The 23708-nt window shown below is 43.9% G+C and overlaps 1 protein-coding gene across 1 annotated transcript; it reads left to right on the forward strand.

Moving 5' to 3' along the window:
- Positions 1–741: 741 nt before the first annotated feature.
- LOC148111991 (vomeronasal type-2 receptor 26-like) lies at positions 742–6722 on the forward strand. The gene is made up of 3 exons (XM_087879199.1): positions 742–3004; positions 4805–4931; positions 5241–6722. Exons 1-3 carry the CDS (start codon positions 2933–2935, stop codon positions 6149–6151), a joined length of 1110 nt encoding a protein of 369 aa, XP_087735325.1. The 5' UTR covers positions 742–2932; the 3' UTR covers positions 6152–6722.
- Positions 6723–23708: the final 16986 nt, after the last annotated feature.

Below are 23708 nucleotides of genomic sequence, written 5' to 3' on the forward strand. Positions count from 1 at the left end.
TTTTTTGGTAACGTTGAAGATATAAAATGTGTTCCTAATTTGGAGTTTGTCAAATATTTTTGATCTTGAACTGTAATATGCGTTTCTTGTAAACAAATTATATCATTATTAAATTGTTTCAAATATGCAAAAAGTTTCTTCCTTTTCTGTCCTGAATTAAGCCCATTCACATTCCAAGATAAACATTTAAGCGTCATCTTTATCTTTCTGGAGCAAAGAGCAGAATAACCGAATATCTTCCGAAATCTTCGGTCTCGCTCCTCCCATAGCTCCAGTCTCTTGAGTAGTAGTCTTAGCTCCCTTCTTATCTTGTCTTTCCTGTTTTTGCTTTTCTTTAAGTTGCTTAGATTTAGCTCGAGTTATACGTTGATCCTTAACTTCACTCATCCGAGCCAGGTCCAAGATTGGAGAAGATTCCAGCAAAGGCTCATCCAGAAAACCTCCTTCAGCGCCTTGCGTTTCTGGTTCCTGCTTGGAGTGTTCTTGCAATTCTTGTTGAAGTTGCTTCTCATCGCTCCCCTTAATCTCCAACACTGTGGATGTACGTGGAGATGGTGTTCTTTCTTTAAGAATAGTAGTGTAGAAATGCTCCGCCTTCTCCACAGTATTCAATCGATATCTTTCTCCCTTGTATCTCAGAATTATGCCAATTGGGGCGTCCCACCGGAATGGTATCTGTTGATTTTGCAATTCTTTAACAAGAAAGCCAAAGTCTTTTCTGGTTTTCAACATTTTAGGTGGCAATTCTTTGTACACTCCAATTTGTGAACCCCCCACTTGCACAGAGGTATAAAAGGATTTTTGCAGGATATCATTTCTTATTACTCTGTCTGTAAAATATATGACCACATCTCTAGGCAATTGTCTTTGTCTGGCCACCCAAGAATTCACTCTGTAAATTTTATCTATTTTGTGAAAAACCAGATCAGGATTAATTTTTAAAATTTCAGCCAAAGCCTCAGAGCAGATCTGTCTCAAATCCTGTCTTTCATCTTCTCGAATTCCTCGAAGCCTTATAGCAAATTCCATTGCCCTGAATTGTAACATAACAATTTCATTTTCAACTCTCTGGACTTTGTCCTCTACATCAGAGATTTTATAATCATTATCTTTCATCTTAACATTGACTTCTGATTTAAATTCTTCAACTTTAGAATCAACTTTGATAATAAATTCTGCCAGACCAGACGCCACTTCTGATATTTTTTTGGTCACCTTATTTTGATTCTGTTCCACCATATCTTTAATTTCATTACTTTCCTGCATAATTTCCTGTTGAAACTTTTGAAGTTTGTCATCTATTTCCTGTTGGGATTTTTGAAATTTATCATCCAAAATTTTTGAAATAAATTCTTTTAAATCTCCCACATCAAAATCTTTTTTCTGAGTCTGTATCTGTTGTGCAGAGGGAAGCTGCGTTTCATGCTTATGTGTGGGGGATCCCCCCACTGTTGCCTTCACTTCCTGCTTCTTTGAGGCCATCCTGCCACGTAGTCTAGTTTTACTGAAAAGGAAAGTTCTTCTTCCTTTCCCACCTCCACAAAGATTTCTAAAAAAGTCCCCCAGATTTAGTCAAATAAGGACTGGAATAGAACAAAATCAAAATCAAGGGAGGAATTTTTCTCTTGTTTCTCTTGTTACAAATGAAGCAACTTTGTAGCAACTTGAAAACTTTGTAACAGAGCAAGATAAGTTTGCTAATCCACACTCGCAGGCTTGTTAACTCTAAAACTGAGCGCCATGTTTTTACAGTTCACTTTCACTCATCCACATTTTCTCTCCGATTAAAAAACCAACAAAACTCTAATACTTGCGATTCCGAGTTTCTGGGTTCAAGCAATTTTCACTAATTATTGAGGCTGGTTCCTTGCGCTTTAAAGTTTCCTGCAGCCGGCTTGTTCTGCGAAAGCAGACTTGTCCCACGCCGCCCAGAGGTTCAGCAGGTTCAACGGGAGCCGCTCCTGTTTCCTCCCCAGAAACACTTCCCTGGGGGGTTACAGGGGCTCGACCTGTGCCCTGCGATCTCTTCTTCAAGAATCCTAGGGAATTTGAAGTTTTCAAGCCGCTTCTCCATCGCGAAGCGGCTCTACAGGCAGCGGGGCTGGCGGCGCTTCAAAAGGCACCGCCGTCGCCGAAGACAAGGAAACCGGAAGTCGTCGAGCTTAGCATTTCTGTTGCTAAGCAAGACAGTCGTTAAGTAAGTTTTGCCCTATTTTATGACTTTCTTGCCTTTTCTTCTTAAGTGAATCATCGCAGTTGTTAACATGGTTGTTAACTAAATCTGGCTTCCCTATTGATTTTGCTTGTCAGAAGTCGCAAAAGGAGATCAGGCGACCCTAAAACGCTGCAACCAGCATAAGTGGATGCCAAGAATTCAGGTGTTGATCACCTGGAGACCCTGGGGATGCTGCCATGATCCTGGGAAAATGATCAGTGCCGTTGTAACTTTGAAATGGTCACTAAATGAACCAGTTTTCATAATCAACCTGATGTTTTCCAGGCGTTTATAAATAATTTTTTTTCCTATGATTCATTTATCATCTGCTCTAGAATGTCCCCTATAATTTACCAATTGCATCAATTATATTTTGTTAATATATATTTTGCCAATATAGGGTAGAGCAATTTGCTGAACATTTGTTTTATTTATGAAGGTAGTAACGCCTATTTTTCTAAATGTATATTTTGATGTTAGGCAGCTGTAGAAAAAAGATTCAAATGTGTAAACGCTAAATGGGATTTTTTTAAAAAAACTTTCAGATGTTAAACTTCCTGGATGTTCCCCTTCTAGTTCCATCCTTTCCTGCAGAAGAATGAGTATTGCAATATTTCCATTATAAAACTCTACTTGGATCAAAATGGAGACGTAGCAGTAGATCTGGGAATAGTGAGCTGGTTGATTCTCCCCAAGGGGGATCCCATCAAACTTCGAATGGGGGCTTTGGAAAGACAGAGACTTACTATCTATCAAGATGCTCTTTCACAGCTAAAGTTCCTCAACAAGGTGGGAGAAATTTTGGTGTAATTCCTGTTTTTTCCAAAGATTTGGGACCCATTTCATGTGGACTAAGCCTAGTTTCCCGGGTCCATGACCTTCACTGGGAATTGAACATGGGGAGTAGAAACCTTATAGTTTCCTTTCTATAGACCACTTGGGAGCCTTCAGTACTTTAGACCAAGCTGTTCTTCAGCTGCTGTAATACTGAAGACTCTTTGTAGCTGGTTCAGCCATGTCCAACCTGGGATGAGAAACCCTCAAGTGCTGGAGGTTGTGTTGTTAAGAGCCTCAGGTTCGCTTGTTCCTTGTCCTGAAAGAGCAAAGCAGAAGGGGATTCTGTTGAAGAGACCCTGAATTGAGGTTTGGACTGAATGGGATGAAATTGGATCATGGCTGGATGGAGCTCCTGGGGATCGAATTGGGAGAGAAGCTTCCTCGTGTCCTGCTTAGGGAAAGGCCATTGGGAAATGGTTCCCTCAAAGGGCAGGTCCATGGTCTGTGATGTTTTTAAGTAGTCCAGACCTGGTCAAAGGTAGCCCTATCTGTCTTTCACCCAACTGGGGGGAGCAATTGATCTTCTGCCCCTAGGAAGGAGGTCCAAGGCTTTCAGTTCACGTAAAATGAGAGTGACCAGTGAGAGAATCCCTTGTCCCAGAAACCTGAAACACAACTTTAATTCAAAGAAAAGGTCTTCCTGATTCAGAAGTAATGAGACAGATTGTGACAGGAAATGCTACTTAGATTTGGCCTTTGATAATTAAGAGGGCTCTTCATCTGAAAATGAATGGCCTTGTTTCTCTTGAGTGTTAGCTATCTTCAGTCCCTCTACTTGAAAAGGAGTCTCCAAATTCAACTACTATTAAATGTGGGTCAGTCTTTCCATGCCAGTTGGAGTCTCCTAATTGGAGTTCTTCAACACAAAGGACTTTTTCTTGGCTAACTGGATGGGCCTCAGAAATATTTCCTTCTGAGCCAGGACTCACACTCATGTCCCCTCTGTTGCAGCCAAAGATTTACAACTTAACCTTTTTCAGGGACACCTTCTCATGATCTCCCCTCAATCTCACTGCAGTTCTAGAAACTATGCAGAAACCTTCAGTCTTAATAAAGGAGAATATTGGTAGCTCAGGACTGACATGAGGGCTCCTTGGTGCTCTCTGAGCTTGCTTGTTTTCTTCCAGGAGTTTCATTACCCAACTAGGTAACATCATCCGCTATAATTTATGAGGAATTTTTGCTTTGTCTCTTAACGGGGAGACTGTTTTGAACTAGTGTCAAAGGGGACCAGCTTTGCAAGGCTTTCTGTAGTGCAGAAGAAACCTTTCCAGACCCTACTGGTCAGAAGTTTCCTTTTTAATAACGTTTTACTCTACTAAAATAAATCTTTATTAAATAAAATAATTTAATGAATCTTTGACAATGACTGTATTTAAAAATTTAATATGATCATCATCACCATGGATAGATAGATGAAGAGTGGAGGAATGCCTTTTAATACAGTCATGAGAGGGAACCTTTAAGTTTCTCACAATGCTTAAATCTTTTCTCAATTCCATCCTTCCAGACTTTATTAAATAGAAAAGCCCTTTATTATTCCAACGTGTTGTGCCAGAAGCAAAAGGGAGGAACTAAAGGAAGAACCTTCCAGGGTCACATCTCCTACACCTGTTTGGAAGGAGTCAGAGATTTACTATTTACCTCAGTGAAGCATAGAGGCTACTTGGCTAATGTACATTTCTACCTCCATTTTCCATGGATGGAGAGTCCTAACACCTTTTCTTTGGCATTCCTTGTTTTTCTGCTCAGTCCCTGCCTCAGTCCAAATGTGTGGAAAGTTGTCATCCTGGATTTGTCAAGAGGGCTCGAGAAGGAAAGCCAGTTTGCTGCTACGACTGCCTTCCTTGTCCGGAGGGGACCTTCTCCACTCAGGAAGGTGGGTGACATCAGAGGAAAGGAAGGCCTGGTGGAAATGGATTAATCCAGAGCATTTTGATGAAAGTGCAAATTAAAACATGCCTTAAAGTTCAACTCTTTTTTGTGTTTATTCAAAATGCACTAGAAATCCTCCAATTTCATATAGTTAGCTACAAATGTATTAGAAAATTATATTATCATTATTTTCTGTGGAATGGTTAAAGAACACATCTTGAAAAATATTGCTGGAATCGGTCCAAAAAAAGAGAGGACCTTGAAATGTAAAGGACAGAATATTGAGGAAATATTGCTTTTTTTGCTTTCTCAGATACGGAAAAATGCACCAAGTGTCCAGATGATAAATACCCAAATGAGGACCGAGTTCAGTGTATCCCCAAAGTCATAACCTTCCTGTCTTATGAAGAATATCTGGGCATCATACTGGTTTCTTTTGCTCTACTCTTGTTCCTAAACTCAGGCCTTGTTTTAATCATCTTCATTACATACAGAGAAACTCCCCTTGTCAAAGCCAACAACCGGGACCTCTCCTACATCCTCCTGGTCTCCCTCCTGCTTTGCTTCTTGTCTCCTCTTCTCTTCATTGGTCAACCAAGGAAAGCCACCTGCCTTCTCCGACAAACGGTTTTCAGCATCATCTTCTCAGCTGCCGTTTCTTCTCTCTTGGCCAAAACCATCACGGTGGTGCTGGCCTTCCTGGCCACAAAACCAGGAAACCGAGTGAACAGATGGTTGGGGAAGAGTTTGGCCAACTCCATCATCCTTTCTTCTTCTGCTGTCCAAATTATTATCTGCTCCATCTGGCTGGGAGTTTCTCCCCTCTTCCCTGACTCTGACCTCCACTCCCAGCCTGGAGAGATCATCCTGCAATGCAACGAAGGGGCCGTTGTCATGTTCTACGTCACCCTCAGCTACATGGGCTTCCTGGCTGCCATCTGCTTCACGGTGGCTTTCCTGGCCAGGAATCTGCCTGGGGCCTTCAACGAAGCCAAGCTGATCACCTTCAGCATGCTGGTCTTCTGCAGTGTCTTGGTGACTTTTGTGCCCACCTACCTGAGCACCAAAGGAAAATACATGGTGGCTGTGCAGGTCTTCTCCATCCTGGCCTCCAGTGCTGGTCTGCTGGGCTGCATCTTCATCCCCAAGTGCTACATTATCCTTCTGAGGCCAGACCTCAACACAAAGGAGCATCTTACAGACAGAACAAATGTGAAAACATGAGATATAACACAAATGTAATATTGAAAGAATTGTTAAAAGTTTCTTTTATTTGAAAGGAGATATTCTTTCCATTTAGATAGTAGGCATGAATCAAAGAAAATCATATGTATATGTTTCAAATTTGGGAATTATTGAATTGTTCACAAAGGACCAGCTTACAGCCAGAAGAAATGTGTAAATGTGAGACTGAGGAATTTCAACTTTTAACATTTTCCACAGTCCAAACATAGAAAATGGTCCAAGCTGTTCTGCATGCATGAGTGGGCCAACAATTTTTCTTGAAATAAATAAAGGGTGTGTGGAAGATTGTGAGGAGACAAATTTCTTGGAGAAATGGAAGAATGTTAGCAAAACAGAAAGATAGAAGGAATGTATGGAGCAACGTTGATGCCCTCATTTCTCAGTACATTTCACCCAAACTGCTGTGGCAACGCAACTGAGACGTTTCTTTTTGTTTACGCAATAACTCTTTCTTGAGGGTAGCAACAATACAAGGCTGGGGAGGTAACTTGAGTCTTGCTAATTCTGAGTATTCATGCTCACATCATCTATTAAATGAAATATGCATATGTGTGATTGTCCTTTTCTCCTCCTTTCCTGGAATGTATAAATATCAGTACATCCTTCTGTCTGAACTCCCAGAATTCCCAGCAGACCTTTGATTGCATCATTGTGGATGCTTGTGACCGATGGGCCACCCAGCCCTGGGCCTTTTTGGAATTGTAGTGGATGCACCTGCCGGATGATGGAAGGGAGAAGGGGGCTCCTGGAGGCCATTCACTTGTGTGTTATTTGCGGACTGGATTTAGGCAAGACATGAGGACGTAAACCCAAAGGAACCAAATTGTGGGATTCCTATGCTGTTTAATCCTGTGTTTGTCAACTCTGGCAAAGACCATTCTGCCACAAGACACAAACACACACACACACACACACACACACACACACACAGAGTTCACAAATCCTTCATCTATGCAAGGTATAAAGGTTTTTGCAAGAGTTTCAGGAAAGGAGACCCATAGTTATAGCAGCCAAAGCCCACTTGACATCTTTAAGTAACTCTTCAGAAGCTGCAATTAAGAGCAGGATTTCCTTGAGGAATCAGGCCCACAAATTTCTCCTTCCAAGATTGGAGATCAAAAGGCAGAGAGGCCATTTCTGTGCTCTCTCCATCAAGATCCATAGACTTGAGATGCCCTTCAAGAGGAGAGGGGCCTGGGCGGTTCCTGGGAGCTACCGGTCCAGGTGAAAGTCCAAGGATCTGCTCACTAATGTTGAGCTCCGCTGTTATTTTAGGTCTCCCGGGGCTGCAGCAGCAGACACAACATCAAAGGTTCGGTCTCCGGTCTACAAACGGAGCAGCACCAGTGTTGGCAAACACATCTGGGTCTTTCTCGGAGGAAGGTGGACTTGTTGCCAAGCATGAATCAGGACCAGGCATTCATTCACATCTGGAGGCCATCAGATTTGGGCAGGCTGTTCTAATTCATTATCAACCACTAACAGAGACTTAACAGCAATGAATGAACAGGCCCCTGTCCAGCAATTAAAGGTCGGTTCTGTCCTATTTTTTTAGATGTGATCACTGCAACCTCAAAGTGATGGTGCATTTTTTTAAGTCAGAAGAATTGTTCCTTAATCTGAGGAAAGGATTCACTACATGGGGAACAGTCAACTCTATCATATGCCTTTTTAGTCCCCTTCTTGGTAAATCGAATTGCATCAAATCAAGTTTATTACATCAAAGACCAGAGATCAGAACAAATAAAAAGACTCAAGGAATATCCAGTTAAAAATCCTAGAATGAAATAATAAACAACAGATAAACTCTAAATTAAAACCACAATTTGGCATCCAATGTCAGTTACACATGGCCTAACCATATTATAATATCACTCCTTAAACTGTGAGGCCCACAGTCATTAAATACAGAGGAGGAGTAATGCAAAAGTGTTGCTACTTTAGTTGTGTGAAATAGCTATGGTGGATTATTCCGTGTTTCCCATGAATCCCCAGCGCTGCTGCGGAGAATCTAACCACCTTTGCTGTAACCACAGTCTGTTCCTCCTTAAGCAGCCACTGGAGCTAAGCAGCCTCGGAATGGCCAGGATGCCTATTGGTTATTGGTTTAAAATATCTCCATAGAAAGAGCATCACGTCCAACTGTCTGTCCAGGAGAGGGTGGAGGATTGGGGGAGGGAGGGAGGGAGGGAGGGAGGTGGGGTGGGGGACTTGCTACCTCGTGTGCCAGGTGAGTCTGGCCAGAGCCGGATCTGGGAGCCAAAACTGAGCAGCCGAATAGGCTGAGCAGTTGGGGGCCGGACAGCCCGCAGGAGAGGAGGAGAGAGGAGAGCAGCCAGAAGCTGGAGGGGAGCCCAGGGGTCTCCAGGAGAGGCCAAAGGGGAGCAGAGACCCCCAGAGGCCACAAGGCTGAGGGAGCAGGGGGGCAGAACGGGAGGACAGGGCTGGGTGGAAGGTCTCAGAGGAGGCAGAAGCTCCTGCTGCTCCAGAGCCTCTCAGGGGAAGCAAGAGGAGGAGGAGGCCATGCCTAACATCTACCTGCACTTTTGCTCCCCCACACCCTCATGCAGACACCCCATACCACCCCATAGATGGCCTCTCCCACCGGTCAGACAAGCACATCCACACCACACCAGACCCAACTCTCAGCCCATAAAGAAACTGGCAAACCTCCCATTCAGCCCCTCTGGCTCTAAGCCTCTGGGGAGCCCCCCAAACATACTTCATCAAGCACAGGGAACTCAACCAACAGGAACAGTCCAAGAGGGTTGGAAGGGACCTTGGAGGTCCTCTGGTCCAAGCAATGCTCCAGCAGGCTGAGAGTTGTGGACAACCAGTTAAATATGAGCATATAAACCACCAAAGAACAGATTGACCCAAATTCCATACTCACAAACACTAGCAACTTGAATTTGATTTGAGGTTTTTTGTCTCTCCTTTCAATGGCTGGGGTGAGATTTTTATTTCAGAAATAGGAAAGCTTACACATTTTTTTTATCAAAATAAAGAAAAATTCTAAATTCTACATGGGGAGAGAGGCAGCCTTGATTTCTCCATTTCTTTCCACTTGGCTTTCTCTAACTTCTCTCTCTCCCTCCCTCTCCCTCTCTCTCTCCCTCTCCCTGTGATTTTTTTTAACTCCACAAAGTTCGAAAAACTAGTTTTTCGTTAAAGTTGATTTTGTTCTTGGAGTCTGGCCACACTATTGCATCAGCCCTTTTGTATGGTGCCCTTGAGCATTAGCTTTCAAAATAAAGTAAATTTTGGCTCCAACTCAGCTGGCAGCTATTTCAGATCTGTGACATGCTCCGGCATTAACTGGCCCCCCAGAGTTTTGTCTTTCATCACTACGCAAACAAATATCAGATTTATTTCGTTCTTCAGCCACAGGTGCCATCTATTCCCTGCATGGAGCTCCCAAACCTCTCAATTCTAGATGATGGATTTAATTCCATCCCTGCTCCTGTTATTTTGAATCACATGAGATTATTTCCCTTTCATTTCCCTCCAGAGAATTTCCCAACAATCTCTGACTGCAAGAACTACTTGAATTATCCAGGGATCCCTCCTGAGAGGGAGAATTATGATAAAAGTTTCAGCTCAGCTCTTTGGCCCAATCCTCCAGGGGAGACTTTGGGCAGAAAAATATGGAGTTTTGGGACAGGCAGAGTCTGTGTTCTTGAATGTATGTCTCCCTCCTTTCCAGATGAAGCTGAGTGTTTCTCTGTGTTTGAATCAAGAAAGCATCTGGATATTCCACCTTGTGAGAGTCCTTTGATTCTTCTAATTCTTCTTTAGAAACAGGAAAGGGATTCATTGATTCACCTCATGAATTATGGACCTCCTGCTTCTGCCTCTGATGCTGCTTTTGTCCCATCCAGTCTCTGGGAAGCTGAGAATGAAATGCCCGCTGAGTTTGGAGCACCAGGATGGAAAACAACCACAGAGCTTTTACAGCCCAGGAGACCATCTAATCAGTATAGTCCTCACTGGAAAGAAAAGATTGCATACAAAGTTGCTTTTCAACGTGGCTCCTTCTCTTCAGTTTATTTTCCATGATCCGTAAGTCATTCAGGGTGATGGAGTTGCACTCCCTCCATTCTAACTCTCTCCTTCTTTTCTGTTTTTTATTTTTCATTTATTCCTATATTGGGGAATATGCCTAATTTCCTGAATGATTTTGATTTCCATGGCTTCTCTCTTCAGTCTGATTTGTGAAAGAGTCTCAAAAAGGGGTCTGAAAAAATGCTGAAAGGGCTGCAGGTTATTTTCCTCCCTCAATTCAATCCTTAATTTCTCACTTGGATAATGAGTTTTATATAAAGTAGTGGTGGAATCAGTTGTAGCTGCCATACCTCAGCCCATTTCCATATTTGTGTAATTGATCTTTGATTTTGGATCAATGTTGGCTTAAGGCTCAGTAGGCTTGTGGAGGATTATATACATTATATATAACAAAAGTATTTGTTGTGGCTGTTGATTATAATGACTGTTTTTTCAATAGGACTTCTTACAATTTTTTGTATTGCTTACTATACATTTTCAACATTCAATTGATCAACAAGAATTCCCATCTCTTGCACAATCTCACACTTGGCTACAACATCCATGACAACTATTTGAGCACTTTCCGCACTTCAGATGCCTTGCTGGACATTCTCTCTACTGGAGAAGCCAATGTCCCCAACTACAGCTGTGGAAGGAAGGAGAACCTCCTGGTTCTTCTTGATGCAGCTGACAGGGAGATCTCCATCCAAATGTCAACATTAGGAGGCACCTACAAAATCCCACAGGTTTGTGTGTGTGTTTCTCCCTCTGGTAAAGTGAGGGGTGGGTGAGCAATAGATGCAATCATGTCTTCTCCATGGAATCCAAGAGCTGCTTTTCTCCATATTAGCAAAAACATCAATATTTTACCCCATTATGTTCATGTTGAGATTAATCATAAAAGACCTGAAATGCAAGCAATACATTCCCTGGAGAAGACATTCTATCAACTATTTAACTGATCAAAAAATATCCCTGGTTGTTGGGGCCTCTAATGGCATCTTCATTTTCACAAATAAATAATTCCTGCCCTATCCAGTTGGATTGAAGTTGGCAATAGTATTTATTTATTTATTTATTTGTTTGTTTGTTTGTTTGTTTGTTTGTTTGTTTGTTTGTTTATTTATTTATTTATTTATTTATTTATTTATTTATTTATTTATTTATTGGATTTGTATGCCGCCCGTCTCCCGCAGGACTCAGGGCGGCTCACAACAATAAGAAACAGAAAATACAAAAGTTAAAAGACAAATTCAAGCAGAATATCCAATAAATAAACATGGGAATACAGATTCACATTTAAGATTTAAGAATTTAAAAAGCTACAAAATCAGTATAGAGTCAACCCAGGCCCGCCCGTTGGAAGAGCCAGGTCTTCAAGGCCCGGTGGAAGGTTCGGAGGTCGGGGATTATCTGGAGCTCCAGGGGTAACGTATTCCAGAGGGTAGGGGCTCCCACAGAGAAGGCTCTCCCCCTAGGGGTCACTAGTCGACATTGTCTAGCCGAAGGTACCCTGAGGAGGCCAACTCTGTGGGAGCGAACCGGCGATGGAAGGCTACTGGTGGCAGGAGGTGGTCTCGCAAGTACTCTGGTCCTAGGCCACGTAGGGCTTTAAAGGTGATCACCAGCACCTTCAATTGCATTCGGAAGACAACCGGGAGCCAATGCAGATCACGAAGGAGTGGTGTGACATGGGAGTACCGAGGTACCCCCATGACAACCTGCGCGGCCCCATTCTGCACCAGTTGAAGTCTCCGAGTGCTCCTCAAGGGCAGCCCCATGTAAAGTGCATTGCAGTAGTCCAAACGAGAGGTGATGAGGGCATGAGCAACTGTGAGTAAGGCATCTTGGTCCAGAAAGGGGCGCAATTGGCAAACCAGGTGCACCTGGACAAAGGTCCCCCTGACTACGGCAGTCAAATGATCTTCCAAGCTAAGCCATGGGTCTAGGAGGACTCCCAAATTGCGTACCTTCTCTGAGGGGGTCAACACCTCCCCCCTAGGGATAGCGATGGAACATAATGGACAAAACGGGGTGCCGGTAACCACAGCCACTCGGTCTTGTCAGGGTTAAGTCTAAGTCTGTTCGTCCCCATCCAGACCCGTACGGCCTCCAAGCACCAGGACATCACGTCAAGGGCATCGTTGGGGTGATGCGGGGTGGAGATGAAAAGTTGGGTATCATCAGCATATTGATGATACTGCACCCCGAATCCCCGGATGATCTCACCCAGTGGCTTCATGTATATGTTGAACAGGAGAGGCGAGAGAACAACCCCTGTGGCATCCCACAAGATAGGGGCCTAAGGGTCGACCTCTGCCCACCTGCCAGCACAAACTGTGTACAACCCGAGAGGTAGGAGGAGAACCACTGAAAAACAGTGCCTCCCACTCCTAACCCCCTTAGCCGTCACAGGAAGATACCATGGTCAATGGTATCAAAAGCCGCTGAGAGGTCAAGTAAGACCAGGACAGAGGAGTAGCCCCTATCCCGGGCACGCCAGAGATCATCTATCAACACGACCAATGCTGTTTCCATGTGTGACCGGGCCTGAAGCTGGACTGAAACGGGTCCAGGTAATCCGCTTCATCCAGGAATTGTGGGACCTGACGCATCACCACACTTTCAACTGCCTTCGCCATAAGGCGAAAATTAGAAACTGGGTGATAGTTCTTAAAGAGAGCCAGATCCAAGGCAGGCTTCTTGAGGAGGGGTCTCACCACCGCCTCCTTCAAGGCAGAGGGAAAGATTCCCTCTCTCAGCGAAGCATTAATTACTGCCTGGAGCCAGCCTCGGGTAACCTCTCGGGAGGTCGAAACCAACCAGGAGGGACACGGGTCCAGCAGACACGTGGCGGTGCTCAATCTATCCACAATCTGGTCCACATCATCAGGAGTCACAGGCTCAAACTCATCCCAGATAACATACTCAAGTAGCACTTTATCTATCTAAAATGTGGAATGAAAGTTACTCTAGCAATTATAGGCCAAATAGACTAGCAGATATTGTGGCTAAAATTCATTCCTTGCAGAAGAACCAGAATGTTTTATGTAGAGTTAAATGCTATATAGATATTATAAGAAATAATGCATAAATTAATAATCTAATATTGGCAACAAATTTGTCCTGAAATATCTCATCTATATCAGTGAGGTAAAACAAGGTCTGCTGCTTTCTAGATGTTAGTGCAGCATTTGACTCAATAAACAGATAAATAATGTTTTGCCCTCAAAATGGAGCTCAGCCTGTTGGCCCTGATCCAAGCCCTTTTTTGAGAGGGAGGTTTGGGCTCAATGGAGCCATGAGAAGGAGGATCTATGCTTAACAAGGGGGAAGGGAAAGATGCATATTTGAACCCTTGTTCTTCAGTCTAGATATGAATGACTTACTAGGAGTAATGCAGGGTCAAAAAACAGATCATAAATAAATGTTATTTCATTCTTTGACAAAAATGACTAAATCAGTGGACCAGCGAAATGCAGTGCATGTAGTATACAGTACTTGGATTTCAGAAAGGCTTTGACAAAGTAAACCACAACCTATTTCTCCGGAAGCTGAAAATATGTGGGAGAGACAGCATCATCCCCAGATGGGCTCAGCCTGTGGTCCTCAATGGAACTACGTCTGCATGGAGGGAAACAAGCAGTGGGGGACCCCAAGGCTCCATTTTAGGCCCAGTTTTCTTCAACATCTTCATGAATGATTTGGATGAGGGGAGAAATGGGGAAATCATCAAATTTGAAGACAACACTAAAGTGGCAGGAATAGCCAACACCCCAGAAGATAGGCTCAAGATCCAGATGGATCTAGGGAGACTTGAACCCTGGGCCTATTTAACAAACTGTAATTCAATGTAGAGAAAAGTAAGGTTTTATACTTAGGCTAGAAAAACCAAATGTCCACTTACAGATGAGGTGAAACCTAGCTCAATAGCAGTAACTGTGAGAGGGATCTTGGAGTCCGAGTGGACAATCACTTAAATATGAGCCAGCAATCTGTGGCAGCAGCCAAAAAAGCCATTGCAATTCTAAGTTGCATTAACAGAGGGATAAAATCAAGATCACATGAATTATTGGTACCGCTTTATAATGCCTTGGCAAGACCACACTTGCATCCATGTGGAAATTGGGATCATAGAAACACCCAGGACCATAGAAGAGTCCAAAGGCAGATGCATGAATAAATGTGATAAATGTATTTATTCATATAACAAAACATATTAACTATATACAAAGGCTATCTTAATATTCATTAGGATAGGGGGCACACAGCGTGTGTGACTACCCTTATTAAAGATCATGTCTCATGGAGAACAAACGTAAAAGAGAGCATGGTGGAAAGGTTAGAGGGGGTTTTATACTCAGTGTAAGCCCCTCCTTTCCACATAGGGGTGGGAGCACTTTCTGCCTCCACTAGTGTCCGTATGATACATGTGCCAATGGCTTGCAAATACTTGACAGTTCCCCTCCTTGCGAGCCAATGGCATGCAAACATACAAATGCAATGCACAACAGATTTTACCCTGTGAGACATAACTTTTTACACAGATCTTTGTGCCTATCTGCTGGTAGAGGTTTTGTGAAAATATCAGCTGTTTGATATTTGGTCTGACAATGTGATAAAGATATAAACCCCATCTCTACTAGTTGCCTAACATTTTGATAGCGGATATCAATACGTCTGGACCTTTTTCCCACCGCATAGGCTTTGGCAATGCCTATGGCCCCGGTGTTGTCTTCTATAATTTGAATGGGCAAAGTCGGTGGTGTCCAGATGCTAGAAATTAAGGCATCAAACCATATCAGATCGTTCCCTGCCTCTGATAAGCATGCATATTCGGCCTCAGCGGTGGAGCACGAAACAAATTTCTGTTGCCCCACATGCCAATGGATGGGTGCCTCATTTAATAGTACCAAGAAGCCCGAAGTACTCCTACGTGTCTTGGTATCTCCGGCCCAGTCCGCATCCACGAAGCATTTTAATTGGGCCTTGTCTCTATTCTCAGGTTCCAAGCAAAGCACGTAATCTGCTGTGGTCTTGAGATACCTTAATAGCTTTTTAATGGCCAACCAGTGGAACTGGGTAGGATGTTCCACTTGTCTAGATAGCAGGTTTACGGCCAGGGCAATATCTGGACGGCTCCAGTTACTTATATATAGTAATGAGCCAATCACTGACCTAAATAGAGTATTATTTTGGAACTCTGGGCTATCCTTGTGTGCCAATCCATAATAGTCGGTCTGCATTGGGATAGCCGTTGGCTTGCTATCTTCCATTTTACATTTCACCAAGAGTTCCTCTATCTTTTCCTTTTGGGAGAGAGCAAAACCTTTTGGTGTAGTAATGATTTGTACGCCTAGGTACTTGTCCACATATCCTAAAGACTTTAGAGTGAACTTTTTTTGTAGGGTCCTGGCAAATATAATACATCCCCCCTTGTCAGGCCCTATATATAAAAGGTCATCGACATACACTAGGACTTTCTCCAGCCCCCTTTGGTATCCCTTGTGAAGATACATTTATCAGCTGGAGATGGATGGAAACCCAGTGATTTGAGAGTTTTAGTCAGGCATTTGTACCACAGTCTGCCTGATTGTTTGAGGCCGTACCAACTTTTCTTCAGAAGCCAGGTGTGGCCTTCCTGCCGTTGAAATCCGGGGGCACGTCTGACGTAAATTTCTTGTTTTATATGTGCGTGTAAATAAGCAGTTTGCACATCAAATTGAAAAATGTGTTCCCCATGTGCTGCTGCGGTGACCAAAACAGCCCTCACACTTTCCGCTCTTATGGTGGGGGAGTATGTTTCATCAAAGTCGTGCAAGTAGCGCTGTGCGTAGCCTTGTGCTACCAGCCGGGCCTTATAGAGGAGTTTGTTGTTGGGCATTGGCTTGACCTTGTAGACCCAATGGGTGCCAATTGCTTTCCTCTTTTTGGGGACTTCCATGGGGATGAAGACTTTCAATTTTTTGAGACTGTCCATTTCCCGCTCCATTGCCACCCTCCATCTGCGCTGTTCTTCCTCGGGAAGCTGGAGGACATCTGAGTACGTTTTAGGGGCCACGGTAACGCTGTTGACCGAGGCAACACAGCCAATGTCCAACCTTTTGGGTGGCACCCCTTTATTGGAGCGTTTTGACCGTCTGGGAAATTGCCACTCACCATCATCATTGTCATCCGGAGCATCGGTGTCAGAATTGGAGCTGCCGGAGGTATCTTTCCAATCAAAATGGGGTGGGCCTCTGTCCCAGGCGCTGCGAAGATATGGTCATTTAGGTGAGGCAGGAGGTGTGAAGTCACCCAGGGATTCCTTGTCTGAATCGTCAGAGTCAGGTAGGGATTCATCACCATCCGGATCTTCGCTGGTCAGTTGTTTGGAGTTTGTTGGTTCATCCTCTTCAGGTGGTGCTGCTTGTTCAGTGTCGCTTCTAATAGGGGAATAACCGGGTTCATTGGAATGAATTTTTGACCAATTTGACCCCTCCTCAAAGGAAGCTGATCTAGAGACAATGACAAGGTTATTTTTGTCTACAAACCTAGAGGCCTTGTTGCCGGTTGCATAACCTATAAATCTGAGTCTCCTTGATGCCTTGCCCCCCTTTCTTCTGAGGTGCTTGGGAATATGGACCCAGGCATAGGAACCAAAAATTCTCAGGTGTGAGAGGCTAGGTTTCCTTCCATGGACCAGGAAGTATGGGGTTTGGTTAATGGCACTACTCCACGTCCTGTTGACTAGATAATTAGCCATTTTGACCGCTTCTGCCCAAAAAACTTGGCTCATGTCAGCATCTGCAAGTAGGCAGTTCATGATATTCTGCAGTACACCATTTCTCCTTTCTACAATGCCATTCTCGGACGGAGTTCGAGGGGATGATTTAAAATGGAGGATACCTCTCTCCTTCATCCACTTTTCGAAAGTCTTGGATGTAAACTCAGTCCCCCTATCTCTCTGCACCTGAGCGATGCACACCTTGTGTTGCGTTTGGATCTGGTTGTAAAGATATTTGAAGTTAGTAAAGACTTCAGTTTTGTCCTTTAAAATAAATACATGGCCATAACGAGAGTAATCATCTACTACTGTTAAAAAATAACGCCCCCTACCAAGGGAGGGTCTAAAAGGACCAACCAAATCCATGTGTACCAGCTGATAAGGGTACCTTGCACGATGGGAAGAGACCTTAGGTATAGCAGCAGTTTTAGATTTTGCTGCCTTACAGATGGCACATTCCAAATAGGTATTACAATTCTTTATCTTAAGCCCATCAGAAAAATCTTGCATTTTCCTAATAACCGGGAAGCTGGCATGGCCGAGCCTGCGGTGTAATATATGAGCACAATCCAAATGTAAAGGTTTACCCATGCATACTTTGTCAACCTTATGTATCTTACCATTACAAGCCTTGGTCTGTTCAGTAATGAGAGTAGGCACTGGATTAATGGTCACCTTAGAGTTCCTCAGGGTTGGCTGAGGAGTTGTGACCTTAATGGGCTCAGCCTTAATGGCTTTGGATGTCCTAGGAGCTGGTTTAAAAGCTTCATTGGTTTTAGGTCCAGGGTCCTTGAGTTTGGACAACCTGGGGGCTGGCACAGAAGCTTTCTGCTCTATCTGGGCGCTGAGCCCTCTTATTAGGTTTCTTGTGCCTTTTGACCTTTGCTTTTGGGGAAAAATAAGGCAAATTGTTGATTTTTACAATATCGCCAACAACACCCCCACTTTCGAAAACATAACCTCCACCCTTCTCAAAAACCAGTTTTACATTTTTATCCTCAGTCAATTTTAAGATGCTTAAAAGGTTGTTCTTGATTGAGGGAACATACAGTGCCCCTGTGACATCTCCTATACCAGGCACATTGATCACGCCTTCCCCAGTTACCTCTGCCTTGTCCCCAGTGGCAACTTTTACTGGGGACTTGAGTGGGTGTAAAACCTTAAATCGTTGCTTCGTGTTGGCTATATGCGTTGATGCACCTGAATCAAGAAGCCACAGCCCCTCACCATCCTTTACCTGGGAGGTGTGATTGTCACTAGTGACACTACAGAATTGGTATCCTTTATGACCACCTCCCCATCTTCTACGGCCTCTTTTATTTTTATTGTGCTTAAGTCTAGCCGTGTTGGCCCTAGAACGAGGGCACTCCCTTTTAAAGTGACCTTGTATGCCACAGTCAAAGCAGGTGGGAAGGGTATTAATCCTTTCACATGTGTCCTGGCGCCTCCTCTGAGGCCTAGGCCTGTGATATGCCTCCTTCATTTCTTGTTGTTCCTCATCTCTGCGCCTTAAATCTTCCTCAATAAAGTGGCCAGAAAAGTATTCTATATTTCTTTGTTCCCTAGAAACCCCTTCTAGAGAAATAATAAAGGGACTCCAGGATTTGTCTAGGGAGTTCAACATCACACTAATTAAAGTGGATTCAGAAACAGGCTCCCCCCTCTGTATAAGCTCATCCCTCATGGCTTTAAGCATTGCCAAATGTTCCCCCATTTTGACACCAGGTTTGAGTTTATAGTTGTGGAAAATTCTTGACAATCTGCTGGTTGCAGCCATATTGTCACTATGGAACAAATTATATAGGGCAGTCCAAACTTCCTGAGCTGTGAGGCCGTCTGAAAGACTGGCATACAGAGCTGTGTCTATAGAACTTAATAGGGTTGTGTAAGCTCTTTTATGCAGGAACTCAATTTCAGGGCTCCAAGGTAAAGGGGGTGGTCTTTTGATCATGTCCAGAGTATTTTCTCTTAAGAGAATTATCTGAATCTCTTTACACCATTTTTTAAAATTCTGACCACTTAAATGTAATTTTTCAAAATTATTTGGCAAAGTTACAAAATTATTGCCATTAAACTGCATGGGGAGTTGTTCAAATGGCTGAAAAGAGCCTGTTGTGAATGGCATTGGGATCCCTAAGCCTGGGATCGATTGCTTAGGTCTGGCTCCTTTTTGTAGTCCTTCTGTAGTTTGAAGCAACTGGGCACGTGCAGGAAATGGAGCATGCTCCAAAGCCTTTTCTTGTTGGAGCTCCAATCTCCCTCTCTGAGCTCTGAAGTCAGGTCTGGCTGGAGCCTCAGAATAGGCCCGAACATCGGCTGTGTGGCAGGGAAACCTTGGAGGAGTGGGAAGAAGGCCTGGAGATCTTTCTGGAGACTGGAGGCCCATCAGATGAGATCCATGGGCTGGATAGGCCTGGAAATGTCTCTGGATCTCTTCTTCTCCATCAGAGGAGCAGGATTGCAGCTCCGGATCATCCCAGCAGGACTGGAAAGGTGCGGAGGCCTCAGCCTGGGCCTCCGTGGAGCATTCAGTGAATGGTGAGCGCCTCTGCAGTGGGGGGGGGGAGGCTGCAGGTCCATCTGGGTTCCTCCGGGGGTGGGAGGTTGGATTTGGGACCCTCCTTAAGTGGGCAGCTGGGTCTGGGACCTCGGGGTGGCCGGTGGGTGGTTGCTCCATAAGTTCCAGGGCAGCAATCAGGGCCTCTATGGCCTCTTTGATGTTTGCCTTGGCAGGCGGGGCCTGGCAAGGGGCTTGTGGGTTCGGAGTGGTCCTCTGGGCCGCTGGAATGCTGAACTGACTGGCTGGCATTGTAGGCCTGGGCTGTGGAGCTGGGGATGGCCTGGCTCGTGGTTCTGGCAAAGTGCCCAGGGGAGCCGCCATCTTGGAGGAAGTTGCCTCCGGAAGTGGCCTGGTGGCCATTTTGTTTGGCGGGAAACTGGGTGGGGGGGGAGTCTCTCTGGCGGCAGGCGCCATCTTGGAGAGATCAGGCAGGGGAGTCCTTACCGGGATGGCAGGCATCTCTGGTGCTGCCTCCTCAGGCCTCTTTCTGGCTGCTGCCCTTGTCTTCAGGAGGGAGGCGAGCGCTGCTCGGCACTCCTCTTCTGACATCTCAGCCACTTGCCTGTCCAGGCTTTCATATTCTCTTTCTGCCCCCTCTTCGTCAGTGCTGAAGAAGCCTTCTCCAACATTGCCTGGCTCGGCCCCTGGGATCTCTTGCTGCATCTGGGTGGCCTCTGGCTGCCAGGGTGTAGCTGGATGGAAACCCCCTGCAATGTTTTCCATCGTTGATTCAGGCTGGGGCTGCTGTGAAGTTCTCCTCCGTTGAAAGCCTCTGGTCACAACAGGGGAGCTTCTCTCACAGGTTATTTTGGAGGGCATCTCGCCTTTTCAACAGCTCCTGGAGTGGAGTTCTGCTACCATTCCCTCTGCTACCATTCTGTGGAAATTGGGATCGTAGAAACACCCAGGAGCATAGAAGAGTCCAAAGGCAGATGCATGAATAAATGTGATAAATGTATTTATTCATATAACAAAACATATTAACTATATACAAAGGCTGTCTTAATATCCATTAGGATAGGGGGCACACAGCGTGTGTGACTACCCTTATCAAAGATCATGTCTCATGGAGAACAAACGTAAAAGAGAGCAAGGTGGAAAGGTTAGAGGGGGTTTTATACTCAGTGTAAGCCCCTCCTCTCCACATAGGGGTGGAGGCACTTTCTGCCTCCACTAGTGTCCGTATGATATATGTGCCAATGGCTTGCAAATACTTGACAATCCAGTTTTAATCTCCATATTATAAAAAAGATGTAGAGACTCTGAAAAGAGTGCAGAAAAGATGATTAAGGGCCTGGAGACTAAAACATATGAGGAACAGTTGCAGGAATTCAGTATGTCTAGGCTAGTGAAAAGGACTAAGGGTGACATCATAGCAATGTACCAATATTTGGGGGGCTGCCACAGAGAAGAGGAGGTCCACCTATTTTCCAAAGTACTGGAAGGCAAGACAAGAAACAATGGAGGGAAACTAATCAAGGAGAGAAACAACCTAGAACTAAGGAGAAATTTCCTAATGGTGAAGAATGGAACGTCTCCCCTTCAGAAATGGTGGGTGGTCCATCACTGGAGGCTTTTAAGAAGAGACTGGACAGCCACTTGTCTGGAATAGTATAGATAGATACAGATTAACAGAGTTGGAAGGGACCTTGTAGGTCATCTAGTCCAAGCAGGCCCTACATCATTTCTGACAGATGACGGTCCAGTCTCTTCTTGAAAGCTTCCAGTAATGAAGCTCCCACAACTTCTGAAGGCAACTTTATCTCTTTATTTCCAGGTTGAATCTCTCCTTGTTCAGTTTCCATCCATTATTCCTTGTCTGGCCTTTGTCTGGTCTTTCGGTGCTTTGGAAAACAGTTTGACCCCCTCCTCTCTGTGGCAGCCCTCAAATATTGGAAGACTGCTATCATGTCTCCCCTGGTCCTTCTCTTCACTAGACCAGCCATGCCCAGTTCCTGCAACCGTTCATTGTATGTTTTAGCTTCCAGTCCCCTAATCCTCTTGGTTGCTCTTCTCTGCCCTTTTTCCAGAGTCTCAACATCTTTTTTATAGTGTGGTGACCAAAACTGGATGCGGAATTCTAGGTGTGGCCTTACTAAGGCTTTATGGGGTGGTAATAGTACCTCTCTTGATCTTGATTGCATCCCTCTGTTAATTCAATTTAGGATTGCATTGGCTTTTTTGGCTGCCGCTGCACACTCTTCACTCATATTTAATTGGTTGTCCACTAAGACTCCAGGATCCCTCTCCCAGTTACTGCTATTATGCCTGGTTTACGTACTGCTTGAACAGGGGGTTGGACTAGAAGACCTCCAAGGTCCCTTCCAACCCTTTTATTTTGCTTTAAGTTCTGTTATAGGTACACATGTTTAGCCTGCTAAATTTCTATTGGAATACACTGATTTATTCAGATAATGTGATATTATCCTACTTATACATTGGATTGTATAGACTTGGATTGTTTTGTCTTAATAATTATCTGATAATTAATAAATCAAGTTCAAAAGTTATGGTCTTTGTGAAATGACATCATAGCCATAGATGGTCAGCCATTAGAGCAAGTAACACCTTTCCTTACCTGGGGTTGTTTTCTCTGAGCCTGAATCTTGGCTCCCTCCTCATCCAAGGAGCTCAGTTAGAGAAAGGGCAGGAGTGAAAGTGGTGCTTAAATGAAAACCTCATAGCTCTCCAGCTTCCTCAGCCCCAATGATTAAAGTATACGAGGCCCAGTTTTCCCCCATGTTCTTACATCAATCTGATGTTTGGGGCTCCAGAGAGAAACCACCAGCAGAACCAACCCAATCTCAGCCTCTGAGGAGGATCTTGGGGTGGGTAAAAGGACTCCAGCTGCTGCCCTCAGAGCTGATTTAGGAATTTACACCATTTCTGCTTTGTCTAAATTCAGAAAATGTGGGCATTGGCATAACATTTAATCTATGGAAATTGACAGACTCTGAAAATTGTGGCTGTTGGAACAGAGAAAACTTCAATTAAAGACCAAACTTGGATTATGCAATTAACAAATCTTATTAGGCTTTGAGGTCTGCCTGTTTCTTATATAACTGGAGAAAAAAGTTAAAAAATTTCCTCCAGAAAGAATCTGGGATATAGAAGCAAAAAAAGATGCAGCAATTCTCGAAAATTATAATAGGCCCTTTATTGGAATAGAATACTTCAGTTGGCATTTGCACGTGTTAATCTAATTGTGGTAAATTGTAGGGGTGATATATTAATATGATTTACATTTTTATTGTTTTTTAATTTGGTTATTATTTTCCATTATTATGATTCAATCTTGCTAATATTCTGTCTTTAATATTTTAAACAATGTCTAATTAACAAACTATTCTAATACATTCATGAGAACTAGTTTGGATTTATTAAAATTTAATATTTTGGACTTGATCTGATCCCAAATTTAACAGCATTCTTCATTGCTTTTTTAGATGAATCTTGAAATTGCTTCAGAGGCTCTGAGTGATAAAAGGAAATTCCCCTTTTTCCACTGTATGAATCCCAAAGAAGGATTCCAGTACCCAGCAATTGTCCAGCTGCTCCTCCATTTCAGATGGACCCTGATTGGCCTCTTTGCTTCAGACACAGAGGAGGGAGAGAATTTCATGAGGATTTTTCCTCCTATGCTTGTCAGGAGTGGAATTTGTGTTGTTATATCACAACGATTCTCAACAACTGGATACACAACATCATCCCTCAGGGATTCCCTCTCTAAGTGGAGACAAGTCAACGTCTTTGTTCACTTCATAGAACTTGATTCCATTTGGGACAGAATTCTTCCTTTCCACGAAACATTTATGCGTCTGCCAGGACCCATTGAAGGGAAAGTCTGGATCCTCACTAATTTTGTAGGGTATAAAATAAACAAACGTAGACTTCTCAAATACATCCATAGTATTTGGAACTTTAGTTATCTGGCAATAAAAGGGCCAAGAGATTCTGCCTTTGAACCCTATTTCCTTGTGGAAGAAAAGTTTCAAGATTTTTATTTCCGCTGTTCTCTTTCAAAGAACGTCTTTTCTGTCAAAGGCCGCAGAAGATGCACCCAGGAAGCCCCACTGGAGACCCAGGAGAAAAGGAACAGAGGAAGGATCATAAATGACTATGAATATTACATTAACATGAAGTCTCTGGCCCAGGCCTTGAAT

Source organism: Pantherophis guttatus, chromosome 15 (genome assembly GCF_059756535.1).
Source record: "Pantherophis guttatus breed Tessera chromosome 15, ASM5975653v1, whole genome shotgun sequence".
Classification (NCBI taxonomy): domain Eukaryota; kingdom Metazoa; phylum Chordata; class Lepidosauria; order Squamata; family Colubridae; genus Pantherophis; species Pantherophis guttatus.

What these genes read in the sequence shown, in the direction of transcription:
- LOC148111991 (XM_087879199.1), top strand. Translation starts at nt 2,933, where the DNA reads ATGGGGGCTTTGGAAAGACAGAGACTTACTATCTATCAAGATGCTCTT. An exon ending in AGCTAAAGTTCCTCAACAAG is followed by an intron (nt 3,005 to 4,804) that starts GTGGGAGAAATT and finishes TTTTCTGCTCAG; the next exon opens with TCCCTGCCTCAGTCCAAATG. An exon ending in GACCTTCTCCACTCAGGAAG is followed by an intron (nt 4,932 to 5,240) that starts GTGGGTGACATC and finishes TTGCTTTCTCAG; the next exon opens with ATACGGAAAAATGCACCAAG.